This window comes from Centruroides sculpturatus, unplaced genomic scaffold, assembly GCF_000671375.1.
Source record: "Centruroides sculpturatus isolate CEXI.00-Female unplaced genomic scaffold, Cexi_2.0 scaffold5, whole genome shotgun sequence".
Lineage (NCBI taxonomy): Eukaryota > Metazoa > Arthropoda > Arachnida > Scorpiones > Buthidae > Centruroides > Centruroides sculpturatus.
This window is the reverse complement of record NW_019384397.1, coordinates 1,168,124-1,182,039: the sequence shown is the minus strand read 5'-3', so window position 1 is coordinate 1,182,039 and position 13,916 is coordinate 1,168,124. Positions and strand designations below refer to the sequence as shown.

The 13,916-nt window shown below is 26.9% G+C and overlaps 1 protein-coding gene across 1 annotated transcript in view; it reads left to right on the top strand.

The window, feature by feature from the left end:
- LOC111618456 (protein RRP5 homolog) overlaps positions 1-13,916 on the top strand; it is a 35,523-nt gene that overhangs the window by 1,498 nt on the left and 20,109 nt on the right. The window contains exons 2-7 of the mRNA XM_023360001.1: positions 753-823; positions 5,910-6,233; positions 7,796-8,116; positions 10,383-10,553; positions 12,494-12,590; positions 13,252-13,446. Coding sequence (XP_023215769.1) covers positions 6,097-6,233; positions 7,796-8,116; positions 10,383-10,553; positions 12,494-12,590; positions 13,252-13,446 — 921 coding nt within the window. The 5' untranslated portion in view covers positions 753-823; positions 5,910-6,096. The remainder of the gene's footprint in view (positions 1-752; positions 824-5,909; positions 6,234-7,795; positions 8,117-10,382; positions 10,554-12,493; positions 12,591-13,251; positions 13,447-13,916) is intronic.

Genomic DNA, 13,916 nt, shown 5'->3' with positions numbered 1-13,916 from the left:
TCACCATAGTGCAGATGTCACTAACTCAAAAGTAGCCACCGAATAGAGTAGAGCCTCAATTATCTGACCCCCGATTAACCGACCGTCCTAGTCGGCAAATTTCAAATGTCCGCTAGTGATGTGGCGCTACAATATTTGGCTATGTCTTAGCTACTTTAATATTATTTTTACGTGTTTTAGCTGGCAACACTCATTTGACCATGAAAGGGAGCCAGTATTTAAACGAGGCTTAATTTTCTAATTTTTAACGATACAATAGCGACGATTATTATTTTAAAAAATTTTTGTTGGGCTTAACATCGATGAAAATTCAACGCAAAGTAGGTTAGTAGCGATATACTAATATACTAATTACATGGGATATAATAATATAGTACACAAATAATGGATTTTTTCATACTTTTTGGTTATCTGACTTTTCAATTATCCGACCAACCCCAGTCCCCAATTGAGTCGGATAATCGAGGCGCTACTGTAGCTAATATATTCTTTTTAAATTAAAATTTAACTACAAGTAGAAATAGTCACTATTGGTATGTAGTTAATATGTACACTAATTTGCACATATATTTTTACCAAAATTCTGCTATTTAGACTAGCAACATTGCTTTGCTGCAAAACTTGTCAATTTTGGTAACTCAACACCTTTTCAGTCCACATGAAGTCAAGTTTGTGGAACTTATTAATTTTGCTCGTTAATTTTTATACAAGATTGATTTTTTGACAAACTAAATGAAAATTATATATTTCAGCACTTAAATGACTTACAGGGAAGAGATAGAAATTATACTATTAGAGAATCATACCATGCTAAGATTAAAAGGTAAATGTACAAGCTATTTTAAATTAAATTTAATATTTCTTGAAATTGCTTGATTTAAGGTTTTGTACTATTGCTGTAGTATTGGAGTTAATACTTGTACTTGTAATATAGATTAGTAGGCTGTCTTGCGACTTAGCCGTTTGAGAAAGGAAAGAAGGAGGGGTGCAGAGGGAGGGGGATGAAAGTTAAAGGAAAGTGGGAAAGAAGAGAGTAGGGGGGTATCACATGATTGTCAAGCACCGGGAACATAAATATGTATAAAGCAGAATACAATGTGTACGATAAAGGTGGCTGTATGCCAGTGCTCATTGCACTATACAAGATGATGGATGGATACATAAATACAGGGTAGGGTGCTGAAGCACAATATGCATAAGAATGTGGTTACAAAATAGAATGGGCATAGTGCCCTGAATAATAAGAGAGCATTAACATTAATAAAAACAGTAAGCTATACAATAAAGAGGTATACATTGAGAAGGGCACATTAGTCAATGACATAATATGCTAAGTTATACAAGGAAATACAATAGGATACAAATTACCATAAAAATTGCAACTTACACATTACGATATGTACAAATTGGTGCATAGTAGCAAAGCGGTTACGCGGAAACACAGAGTAAAATAATAAGCAATTGTGCACAGAGATTACATTGAGGTTTACATAGCTGAGATGATGCNAAACGGCTTAACGGATTTTAATTCCGCAAGCGGCGTAAAAACAGGAAAAAGAAAACTTTGAACGGAAGCTTACTGTTAGATGAATCTAGCGGTAATCAATAATCCTTGGATTGAGCACAAATAACGTCGATGTAGCGATCGTAAACAGGAGCGATGCATACCACGTCCTACCAGCTCCTGTCCTTAAACGGCTTCTCTGGAGTTAATACTATTTACTAAACAAGAATATTATTCAGTTTAAAAATATAGAAGAAACTAAGTCATTTTCATACTTCTATCATGTCCAATCACCAAGAACAAAACAATCTTCCTTTGCAGAGATGACTTTTTATTAGATCTTTAACCATTTTAATACTGTTTTACATAATTTTGCAAAGGCAGAACTTCTAATAAAGTATTGTTTCTATAAAGGAAGACTGTTTTGTTCCTGGTGATTGGGCACGATGGATGTGTGGAGACATCAGACTTTCTTCTATATTTTTAATTCTATAAAAATACTGTCAGCCATTTTAATTGAAATTATACAAGAATATTATTGTGTTAGTATCCTTAGCAATTGCTTGACAATGTATAACAGGCTTGTTCTTGATTTTGATTTGCTAACACTGTTGATTATTCCATTTTATATGAATTCCATGATGTACGAGTCACTTAGATTTTTACAAATGCGTGTGCCAGGCTGTGAACGGCTCACATATTTGTAAAATCTAAGTGACTCGTACAGCATGAATTCATATAAAATGGAATAATCAACAGTGTTATAGGGGGGTTGACTGTATTGCAAACTAAATTTTAATTTTTAGTCAAATATTGTGTTTTAAAATGATCAATTATTGTATAAAATGAAGTTATATGTTATGCTTTATCTATTAAATAAATAAGATCTGCAAGTAAAAATGATTATATGAAATTGACTACAGATTGAAAAGATCTAAATTATTTAATATGCCAACAACTACTGGATTATATTGTGATTATTTTAAATTAATTACTAAATAATTTGTCACTAGAAGAAAGCATTAGGTGCCATCTCTTATTAGATTTAATAATTATAATTAAATTAAATAATTTAGAAAATTCTGGAAAAAAGAATCAGCCTGGAGCAGAACTCAAACCCACAACTGCTGCTTGCTATATGGATGTGTTTGACAGTTATGCTACCCGAGCCTGCAATCTGAACTTCTCTTCCAGATATATTTGAACACGAGCTAACCATCATCAGTTACATATAATATATCTGCAAAAGGAGTTTAGATTGGAGGCTCGAATAGCATATTAACAATGCATCTGCACGATAAGTGGCAGTTGCAGATTAGAGTTTTGCTCCAGACTGATTCTTTTCTTCCAGAATTTCCTAAATTAATTTAATTTAATTATAATTATAATTATTAAATCTAATAAGAGATGGCACCTAATGCTTTCTCTAGTGACAAATTATTTAGTAATTAATTTAAAATAATTGTGATATAATAGCCTGATATAATCCAATAGTTGTTGGTGTATTATGTATGTCATTGGGTTTGTAGAAGTTGCTTTATGTATATAAATTATTACATATTGTATACAGTGGTGCCATGTACTTCAGACTTAATTAATTCTAAGAGGTCATTTGAACTTAAAATTGCTTGAAGTCCAAAGGAATTTTTTCCATAAGAGATAATGAAAAGTGAATTAATTTATTTCTTGATCCTGAACAATACTCATTTCAATAAACTTAAAACTTTCAAATACACATTATGTAATGTATAAATAAGACAATTACATGCTCTAATAACAAATTAAAATTTGAAAATAATAAATAATATATAATAAAATTAAAAATTCATTAATTTAAAATTAATTAAATTAAAATTAAAATATGTTTTGGCTACTTTAATATTATTTTTGTTAAATTTTTGTGTGTTTTAGCTGTCAACATTGGCTCAACCATGAAAGGAGGGCCAGTATTTAAACGAGGCTTAATTTTCTAATTATGAGTGGTTGTTTGTTTTGTGAGCAATAAAATAATTTAAAAATAATTTTTAACAATACAATAGTGACAATTATTATTTTAAAAAAATTTTGTTAGGCTTAACATCGATGAAAATTCAATGCGAAGTAGGTTAATATCGATATACTAATTACTTGGGATATACTAATATACTATACTAATAATGTATTTTTTCATACTTTTCGATTATCCGTTTTTTCAGTTATCCGACCAACCCCAGTTCTCAATTGAGTCGGATAATCGATGCTCTACTGTATTTTGCATCTTTTTACAAGCCAGGATTTGGCAATATTGGATTTCAACACTAAAGAAGTGTTGAAAGCTTTTTCATTAGATGTCAAAATTTAAATCTAAATGGAAAAGCCCAAAAAATTGTTTCATGTATATAATGTAAAAATGGATTGAACATTTGGAAAAGTCAATCTTAAATGGTGATAATGATAAAGTATGAATATATATGATTAAAATAATTTTTACTATTTTACTTTCCTGACTGTTATGTATATGTTACTGTGAAAGACTGAAATTAGAGAATGTCGACACATACAAAATACATCGGTAAAAGACAGAATATTTGGTTATATTATTATACATTCGAACAATTGCCGGTGTATGTCGACAAGCACAGATAAGCTTTGGTGGAGGTCGAAACGACACCCGAGAAGCCGATGTTGACAGAGAGGCGACAGTCTGTTGCCAAATCCTTTGTGGGTAGCCAGAGGTAGGACAAGGTCTTTTGATCCTGTGAAGTGGGGATTGGTTTGTCAGGTCATGTAGCGGAAGATGAGAGAGGTCGACGTTAAGGCGTTGGCAATATCTGAATAAAAGATGCCATTAACAGACCAGTTCGTAATTTGTAAAGAAAAGTAACTTTCCATAGATGAGATTTCTTCTCAAGAAATAGCTCTGAGAGAAGCAATTGCAGCTAATTCGAAAAGTGGAGGGCAAGGCTATACACGCTGTCATTGCAAAAAAGAAGTGTTCCACGAATAAATGCAGTTGTAAAAGCACGGGACTCCTGTGCAATTCAAAGTGCCATAACAATTTAAGTTATTGCAATAAATAAGATTGTATAACGTTAATCACATAATATATGTGTAAGTTTACTATTGCATATTATTTTTCTTTTCTGATTAAGAATGTACTGCTTGTTTTAGGTTCGGCAGTTTATTTACATGTGCTGTTACTTAAGCTTTCTCCTATTTTGACATATTAAAAAGTTGCATTTTTGTCTTAATGTAATAAAAATATTCTTATTCAACAATCACCATCAGTGCATGCTGAATGTCGACATTTGCCGGTGTAAGTGAAGAATAATGATATTAAATATTTCATACATACACAAAACAACTGTGTGAATGCTGACATTCACCGGAGAATCTCAACATTTGCCAGATATCAGTCATTCACAGTAACATATACATAACAAGAAAAATTGTTGGAATCATGTTAAATTTGACTCTTTAGATGTTTTGAAAATCTCCACATTTAGAGACCTGAACCCAAAAAGTAAAAAATTGGTGTGTGTGTGTGTGTTTCATTTAATATGTCAGGATGGGCTAATGATTAAGAAATGAAATTTGGCTTGGTAGTTGCATATAAGGGGCTTTGTTATATGATGCTGTTAAATTTTGGTGATTAAAGGTTGAGGCATGGAAAGGATAGAGGGAATTGTATGTCATATGTTGAGAGGGATTGACTTAATGAAGATTTTATTCATTATTAACATTTACAGGTTTTTTATAAAACTTATTACACCATCAAAATTAAGCATTTTGTCTTTTTATAATAGTTAATAATACAACATTTTTGTGATAAAATCTTATAACATATAGTGCCATACTCAATTTATTTATTATTAATATGATTAATAACATAAAAGTTATTTTTTAAATAAAATTTTTTAACAACTAGGAAAGTTATGCAACTCATTGCTGGCTTTTTTAAGACTAATCCATTATTTGATCTCTTCTCAAACTAATTTTATAAAAATGGAGACCTATTTATTAATCACTCCTCATATATGTTGTTAATTTGTAAATTATTTATATATTTTATATTAATAGTAAATAATGCTCGTCTAAATATAACTTCATTCAGTAATACTATATCATCTTATATTAGTTTTATTTATGATAATTTGTTAAAATTTTGATTCAAAGTAATAATAATTGACATAGAAAATCTGCAATCTTCTAATTTTACTACTATATGATGATAATTTTATGCAATTTTGTTATTTTGCATTTTTATGCCATTTAATATTCATTATTATAATGTTATAGAAATTGTACTAATTAAGATAATTTAATTATTGCGCTATTCATAATTATTAGCATCATAGTCTATGCAATATATATTTATAAATTCCATGGAAAATAAATAAATAATCTGAAATATTCTTTATTTTAGAATTCAAGATAATATCAATATTGGTATTTTAAAGCAACATGATTATGATGATGATGATGATGATGATGAAACTCAGCTAGAAAATAAATCATCAGAAAATGTACAAGTTTCAAAAATTAATTCAAATATTGACTCTAATATTAATGATAACTCTTCAAAAAATTCAAAAAAAAAGAGACATATAGAGATGAAGGAAGAGGAATCTGATAAAATTTCAAAGAAGGCAAAAAAGCTTAATAAAGATGAACATGAAAAAGTTGAAAAGATAAAAAGAAAAAAATCTAATAAAACTGGAGAAAAAGAAAGCCAAGAAAATATCAGGGTGTAAGTTAACAATTTAAAAAAATAATTTTAGAAAATATAAAATATTTTGATATTTGAAGTTATTGAATAATATGTAAATNAATAATCCGTATAAACTACGCTATAAACAAAAAATTGTAGGATTACTTACCGAGTGTGCACTATTAGACATCCCCATTGCTAAAGCTTGTTTTCGTTGCGGAACAGATCAGCAAATAGTGGTTGATTTCTAACAACTTATTTTTCTGTGAAAACTTCGTAGAACTTTGGAGACATCATTAATATAAATAATTTTAATCGCCGTTGAATAAGAAATGTTTCTTTCCCAAGAAATGTATAAAATTACAGTACTGTATTAGACTTACGGTACCTAATTTACATACTGTACAGACGATAGTTAGCGTAAAAGCTCCGTAGCGTGGCGTCACGCTAGACGGCGGAAATTATATATTTAATTATAATAAAGTTACAATAAGTTAATATATAATTATATGTACAGTACCTAATCTATATATAATACTGTACAGACGATAGTAATCTCTCTGTAGCGTGGCGCTACGGACGGCGGGAAAGTAGTTCGGCTGCCCGATGATGTTTTATGTAATTATAGGAGTTTTTTACGGGTTTTTACGGATACCGTCGCAATTTTTTCACAGTTTTATAGGAATCGTAATTATAGGGGTCTACTGTATAATGTAAGCATTACTAATAAATCTTAAGATGTTTATATCAAAATAGAAAATTTTGTGGAAAAGCATGTTTATAATTTTTCTGATAACCAGTTCAAAATACATTTTTTATGTCACAATCTTCATTTGAAGTACAAAATATGCATATAATTTATGATTGCAACCATCTTAACTTCTATTTTCAGCACTCTGAACCTTGTTGAACTTGTGCTGCAGCAACTAATGTAAAGCATAAATAGTTTAACTGTCTTTTAACAAAGTGGCTTTAAGCGGTTTTACTAGAAAATGTGTCCAATATGTACAATAAAATAAAATTCATTTAATTGCTGTGTAAATAATCGCAAAAATTATCTAGGAAAAGACAGTAATCTGTCTGTCTTTTGGTATGATTACAGTATTATAGTACAATACTGCATTTTATTATCTTATTAGATAAATACAGTATATTAAAAGAGGCTATTTGGGAAATTGGTTTATTTTCATACATGAATGTTAGGGTTTAATTTTAAATATGTGCTTTAATTTAGCATCCTCTATCATAGGTAGAATGATTGATGTGGGATAGCATTTTTCTTTCAGTTAAAATATAGAACAAATGTGAAAAAACAAACGATGTGGGAACAAAGAATACAGGAAAAATTTGCATTGTATGTATTAGTCCACTTATGGGATTGGGGAAAAACATGATAGATACTGGAAAACAATTAATATGGGAATGATAGATCAAAGTTTCACTGTATTAAGTTACAATCATCTATAAAGTGATATATTTAATACATAATTCAAACATAACTTTATTTTTTACAGAATTTATAAATATATTAAATAAATGTACAGCATTTATTTATGCTATAAAAATAAATGTTTTATAAATTATTTTTTCTGTTTATTTAGTATTCAAGATAACATTAATATTGGTACTTTGAAGCAGCATGATTATGACAATGATAAATGTCAGTTAGAAAATAAATCATCAGAAAATGTACAAGTTTCAAAAATTAATTCACATGTTGACTCAAACATCAATGACAAGGCTTCAGAAAACTCAAAAAAAAGGAAACATTTGCAGATGAAGGAAGAGGAATGTGATGAAATTTCAAAGCAAAAGAAGAAGAAATGCAATGAAGATGAATGTGAAAAAACTGGAAAGCTAAAAAGAAAAATATGTAATGAAACTGAAGATGCCAAAGAAAAAGAAAGCAAAGAAAATAGCTTGTAAGTTAACAATTTGAAAAAAAACATTAATTATTTGTAATATTTGAACTAATAAAGTTGTAAGTTAATAAATCAAATTGGTAAATTTTTAAATGCTAACAATTCCTATGTGATAGGCATGTTTCAGGCAAGTGGATAACTTATCATAGTAAACCTCTTGCTAACTTGGACTAATAGGGGGTAAAGGTTGTCAGAGTTAGTGAGCTGTTTTCTCCAACAATATGGAAAAAGAGATGGTAGATATATAGTACAGTGATTTATTATGTACAGAAGTTTTACTAAGCTTTAGTAGGTTATACTGCTACATTTATTGTTATATGAAATGAGATAAAAAAATTTCATGACAGTAATGTACAGTCTTTAGTAAATTACTGACTACAGTAATGTACAAAGAGTTCTGGATATTGAAAACACTCCTTAATTTTAATTTTTTATTATCAAGAAATTTTATATTACTAAACAGTTTTTCAAAAAAGTTTGTCCAAATTGGCAAGTGTTTACTGTATAATGTTTTCAGATTGGAAAAGATTCTAAAAATATATTGATGTTTTAGGATATTATTTTAGATTAAATTTCATTTGGAAGGAATAAATTTGGAGACCTTATGAAATTGAGTTTGGCTGATTATCTACCTTAATAAATTCAAGCAAAATCTAATCTCCTGCATCTGGAAATACCCAAAACATGCTTTATTGAAGAACTAACATATAAATGAATATAATCAACAGATCCTAAAATTTTAACACTTTTGGGACTGACATTTTTTTTGGAGGTCATGTTTATGTGGACTGACTTTTTTAAAATTGCATGTATTTGAAAATGATTAACTTTATGGTTTTTGTTATTAGTCTGTGTTAAAGATTATTTTTTCTTCATTGAATTTGTTTATAATTTCAGTTTAATGTCAACAAATGCAAAAATCAATTTTTTAGCCATTTTTATAATTTCATCATTTGAAAAATCCATATTCAATTCTGATTGGGCAACAGTTTATTTTCATTCTATTTATTATTTTCTGTCATATGACAAAGACTTAATAACAATGTGTGCAATGGAGTTTTAGTTTTTGGTTTTGTTTATACACCATTTTGATTAATGTGAAAACTAGCATTCCATAAAAAATGCATAAAACTTCAATAATTGTGATGTTTTTGCCTATTTGCTTATTTGTATTATATTTTAAAACAACAACATTAAATTATTTAATAATAATAATAATAATAACAATAATAATAACAACTTTGGTACAAGAAAAAAAATGGAAAGCCTTTAGTTGTAAAAAAATTCAATAAAAATTGAAAAATTTCAAATTTTGAATTTTAATCTTAAAATTTCGTCAATAGAGAGATCTAGGAGTATATTAAAAAAAGAACAATGGCATTAGGAGAAATGAGAAGACACATTTAAATCATTATGGGAATAGTGTTGTAGGGGTGAAAGATCATTCCCATATCTTGCACAGGAGCTGCTCTGAAAGTAAAATGGAATGAAGAATGAGAAACAGAATATGAGCCAGAAAATTTGATAATACTTGGTACTTGCTATATGTTGATTGGTTCCATTAAATTTATATTGCTTCATGAATAAAACAGGTTTTAGATTTTTTGATAAAATTTTAGAAAAAGAGCTTAAAAAATTAATTGGGCTTTTATTTATTCAAACAATATTGATATCACTAGTATTATATTAGAGTGACAAAAAGGATATAGTTTAACCAAGTATTGAATATTGAATCCAGGCCTTTTCTACAGAATTATTGCTCATTTTTGTATCACTGCCTATGTAATAAGTTAGATTACAGTTATTATAAATAAAAGTACATTTTATTTTAAACTTATACACAAAAATAGTTTTTACAACAATAAAATAATATACATACTGTATATAAATATCTCTATGCCTGATAATTATATTAAAGCCAAACAACTGCTGGATTAAATTAGGATATACTTCCGAATTAAATCTATTTTCATTAATTGCTTATTTTCTAAAATTTGTAACACATCATTCATATTTATAATTATAAATCTTTTAATTACAAATTTATTTTATATTGAATTTGTAATTTGAAAGAAATAGATTTTCATTTTAAAGAAAAAGTTTTAAAAGTATATTTATATTAATGAAAAAAATTGTCTTTATACATTACACACATCAAGGAGTTTATTTCATAAATATACTTACTGGTATGCTTCAAAAATTTGAAGCACACCAGAAAGTATATTCATGTATATTTTTAGTATAATAATAATTGTTATATTTTCAGATCAGTGAAAGAAGAAGAAGAAACTATTTCTACAGAAAAATCAGATGAAATTAAAATAGAAAGAAAGAAATCAAAAATTGAATCAGCTTCTTGCGATGAAGTGGAAAAGGAAGAAAAACTACAAAGTGAAAATAATTGTAATTTAAAAGTTGGCAATAGATATAAAGCAATGTAAGTTTTTATATGTGAAATAATTTAAATTTGCTTGTTAATACAATATAATATTGATTGTTATAAATTTTTTTTAAAATTTACGAAAATAATTGAAATTTAATTATTAAATAAAAATTTTTATTCCAATAATAGAAAAGTTATGTTTTGGTTTGGTATTTGCAAGCATTTTCATAATTGGACAGTTAAAATTCATATATTCACAGAAGAATTAACAAAAATAAGTGAACAATGAATAAAGAATTAAATAATTTGTAATGTCTTTATCTCATAATATAATGCAATTAATTTATGTTGTTGACAATTAATTAAACTAATGGAACTAATGGTATCTTGTAGTTTCTAGTATTATTTTAGAATGTGCATTTAAGCAGATAATAAACATTGTTTTTATATGAATAGGTATTTTAATAGTCAGCATTGTTTTTCAAGAAAATTTTATTTAGTTTGTATCTTTACAAATTAATAATGTTTTCTAATGAAAATGACCATAGTGACAAAATATTTAAAAAAAGTACATATGAAGACAAAATTAGCATAGGATTGTTTGCAGGAAAGAAATTCAGCAGCTATAGTTGCTTGTATTTCAGGCTTAACTTAGATGTTTTTATATTAATTACATTATTATATGATTTTAGTTAGTTTGTTTATTTCTTTTAAGGTATACATATTCCTGGAAGGAAATGTGACAATAATCTTACTTAATAATTGAAATAATTTTAAAATAAATCTTACAAAGCAGTTTTTGTTGAATAACATCTGAAAACTGTTTAAAATTTTTACTTGACTACCCACATATTAACTTTTTATTTCTGTCTTATTAACAATTATACTTTTATATTCAAAAATCCAATGTAGTATGGAGAAATCCTCTATTTCACAAAATGGACATAATTCTGAACTGATTAATGATATACTATACTTGTTCCATAACAAAAAAATTATTTAAACGAAATTAACTTTCCATTGAGGAAATATTTCATACAGCTTTTCTTTTATATATAATTGGTATGTCTGACATATTTAACAAAAAAGCATACCATGGATGAGTTTTGTAATCTTCCATTATCAATTTGATTAAGATATTTCTGAAAACTGACCAAAATAACTTTAATGTTGTTGTTTTTATATTTTATTTTATAATCTTTAGTTAAATTATGTCTTAATATTATGTGTTTTATATTAGGAAGATAAATGTAATAAACATTTTGGAAACATCATAATTATTTCTGTGGCCAGATAATTTTGACTAAGTAATTTTACTTTATATAAAACTGTATACAAGCACTTCTGCCATATAAATTGAAAAATATTTGTGTAAATTATTATTAAATTAACAACTGCTACTTTACAACTGGTTAAAAATAGAAATTAATAAATACTGCAATAACCTAAAAACCATCAACAATACTTTAAACACAGTGCTAATGTTTTCACTGGTTCAACATGGGCATAAATGTTCTTATTTTGTTTAAAATATTGTTGCTGGTTTTTTAGGTTATTGCAGTGTTTATTAATTATTATTAAATAATATAATTTTTGAGTCATAGCAATTGCAGATATGTTATGAATGAATATATTATATTTTTTATTTATAACATAGAGAGAAATTTTTATTATTTTACAATCATCCGAAATGCAGAAAGTATGCTTTCAAAATTCATTAATTATATAAAAAGCAAGAAAAGATAATTATGCAAATATTTTAAAAATACTTGAAGTATATATCTTCATTCAGTACTTATAATGTAAACTTATTTTTTTTAATATGGTATATAACAAAGAAAAAAATAATATTCACACACAAACATACACAAAAAGTTTTTAATTATCTATTTGATGATCTTGTTTTGTGTGTTGATAGTTAAAATTTGACATTGCATTGTTGATTTAGTTTTTATATTTTTTCTATTAAATGAAATAAAGAATTTATATTTCAGCATTAAGTCAGTGAAATTATTTCAATTGAATATCCTAGTTAATGGTAATGTTCCTGGTCGTATACATATAACTGAAATTGCTGATAATGTGCCTGAGGTAAGAAAATATATATATGTGTGTCTAAAATTATAGTAAAACCTCAATCTTGAATTTAAAGGGACAAAAAATAACAAGTTTGAGTTATGTAGAGTTCTATATGTGGAGATATATGAAAAATAGAAAATTTTCATTCAGATGCAAAGTATAAATTAGTAGAATAAGGGTTATAATTCTGTAATGTATTTAAGTCTATGATATTTATTTCAATCATTATTAGGATAATTTATGAGGATGTAATAATGATTGAATTAATTATTACAAATTTAGGTATATTACAGAATTACTTTTACATACTACATTGAATTTATTAAAAATTAAATTTTGCATAATACATTACATCAAAGTTTGATATTCTCAATAAACTGACAACCTGTTTATGAAAAAAGGGTGCATTGCTTAGCAAACTGGCTTTAATACAACTAGATAAGTAACTCAATAACATTTCAAGTGAAATGAGCTATGTTATTGGCTTGCTTGTCCAGCTGTATTAAAAGCATTTTATCAGATGACAAAGAGATTTTTCAGAAGTCAATAGGTTGGACAGCACTTGCTGAGTTTCACTAGTTTGACTTAAGGAGGGATTCAAGATTAGAAGTTTTACTGTACATAGTATAATAGTTTTAACATATATATAACATTACATTATTTTTTAAATTAGGGTATCAATCCTCTGCAAAGTTTCAAATCAAATCAAGAGTTGGAAGTAACTTTCCTGGGATTTCGTACTTGCAAATCACATAATTATCTTCCTATAAGTCATGTAAATTCCATACTTCGAGCAGAATGTAGCTTAAGATCAGTTAGACCAAAGCCATTTAGCATTGGGCAATCAATAACAGTTTTTATTAAAGAAGTAAGTTTAATTACATAAATTTAGTTATAAAATTTAGAATAACTTTTAGAAAAGAAATCAATTTTAATTCACCAAAAGTATATTATTATTAATGTATAGAAGAATTATAAATTTATTAATATGCTTATTAAAATGATTATTACAATTATTAATGTGTAATAATTTAGAAATATAAATAAATAGAATTTAGAGCTCTTAGATATTATAGTATTGGTAATTATTTTCAATAGCTTTTGTTTTTTTAATAAGCACTGTTTAGTTTAAGCACAAAGTTTAGACACACATTTATTTAACTAAATTATAAGTAATAATATTGAATGATAATCATTGCTACAGCTTATTATATATAATTTAAAAAATCAATTAAAAATTGTATTTGTTAATTTTTTTCTTTGAACTGTTATGTAATTTAAGCTAATCACATCGTAATGGCTTTTGCATAATATTTCAAAAAAAGAAAAAAAGCAAAT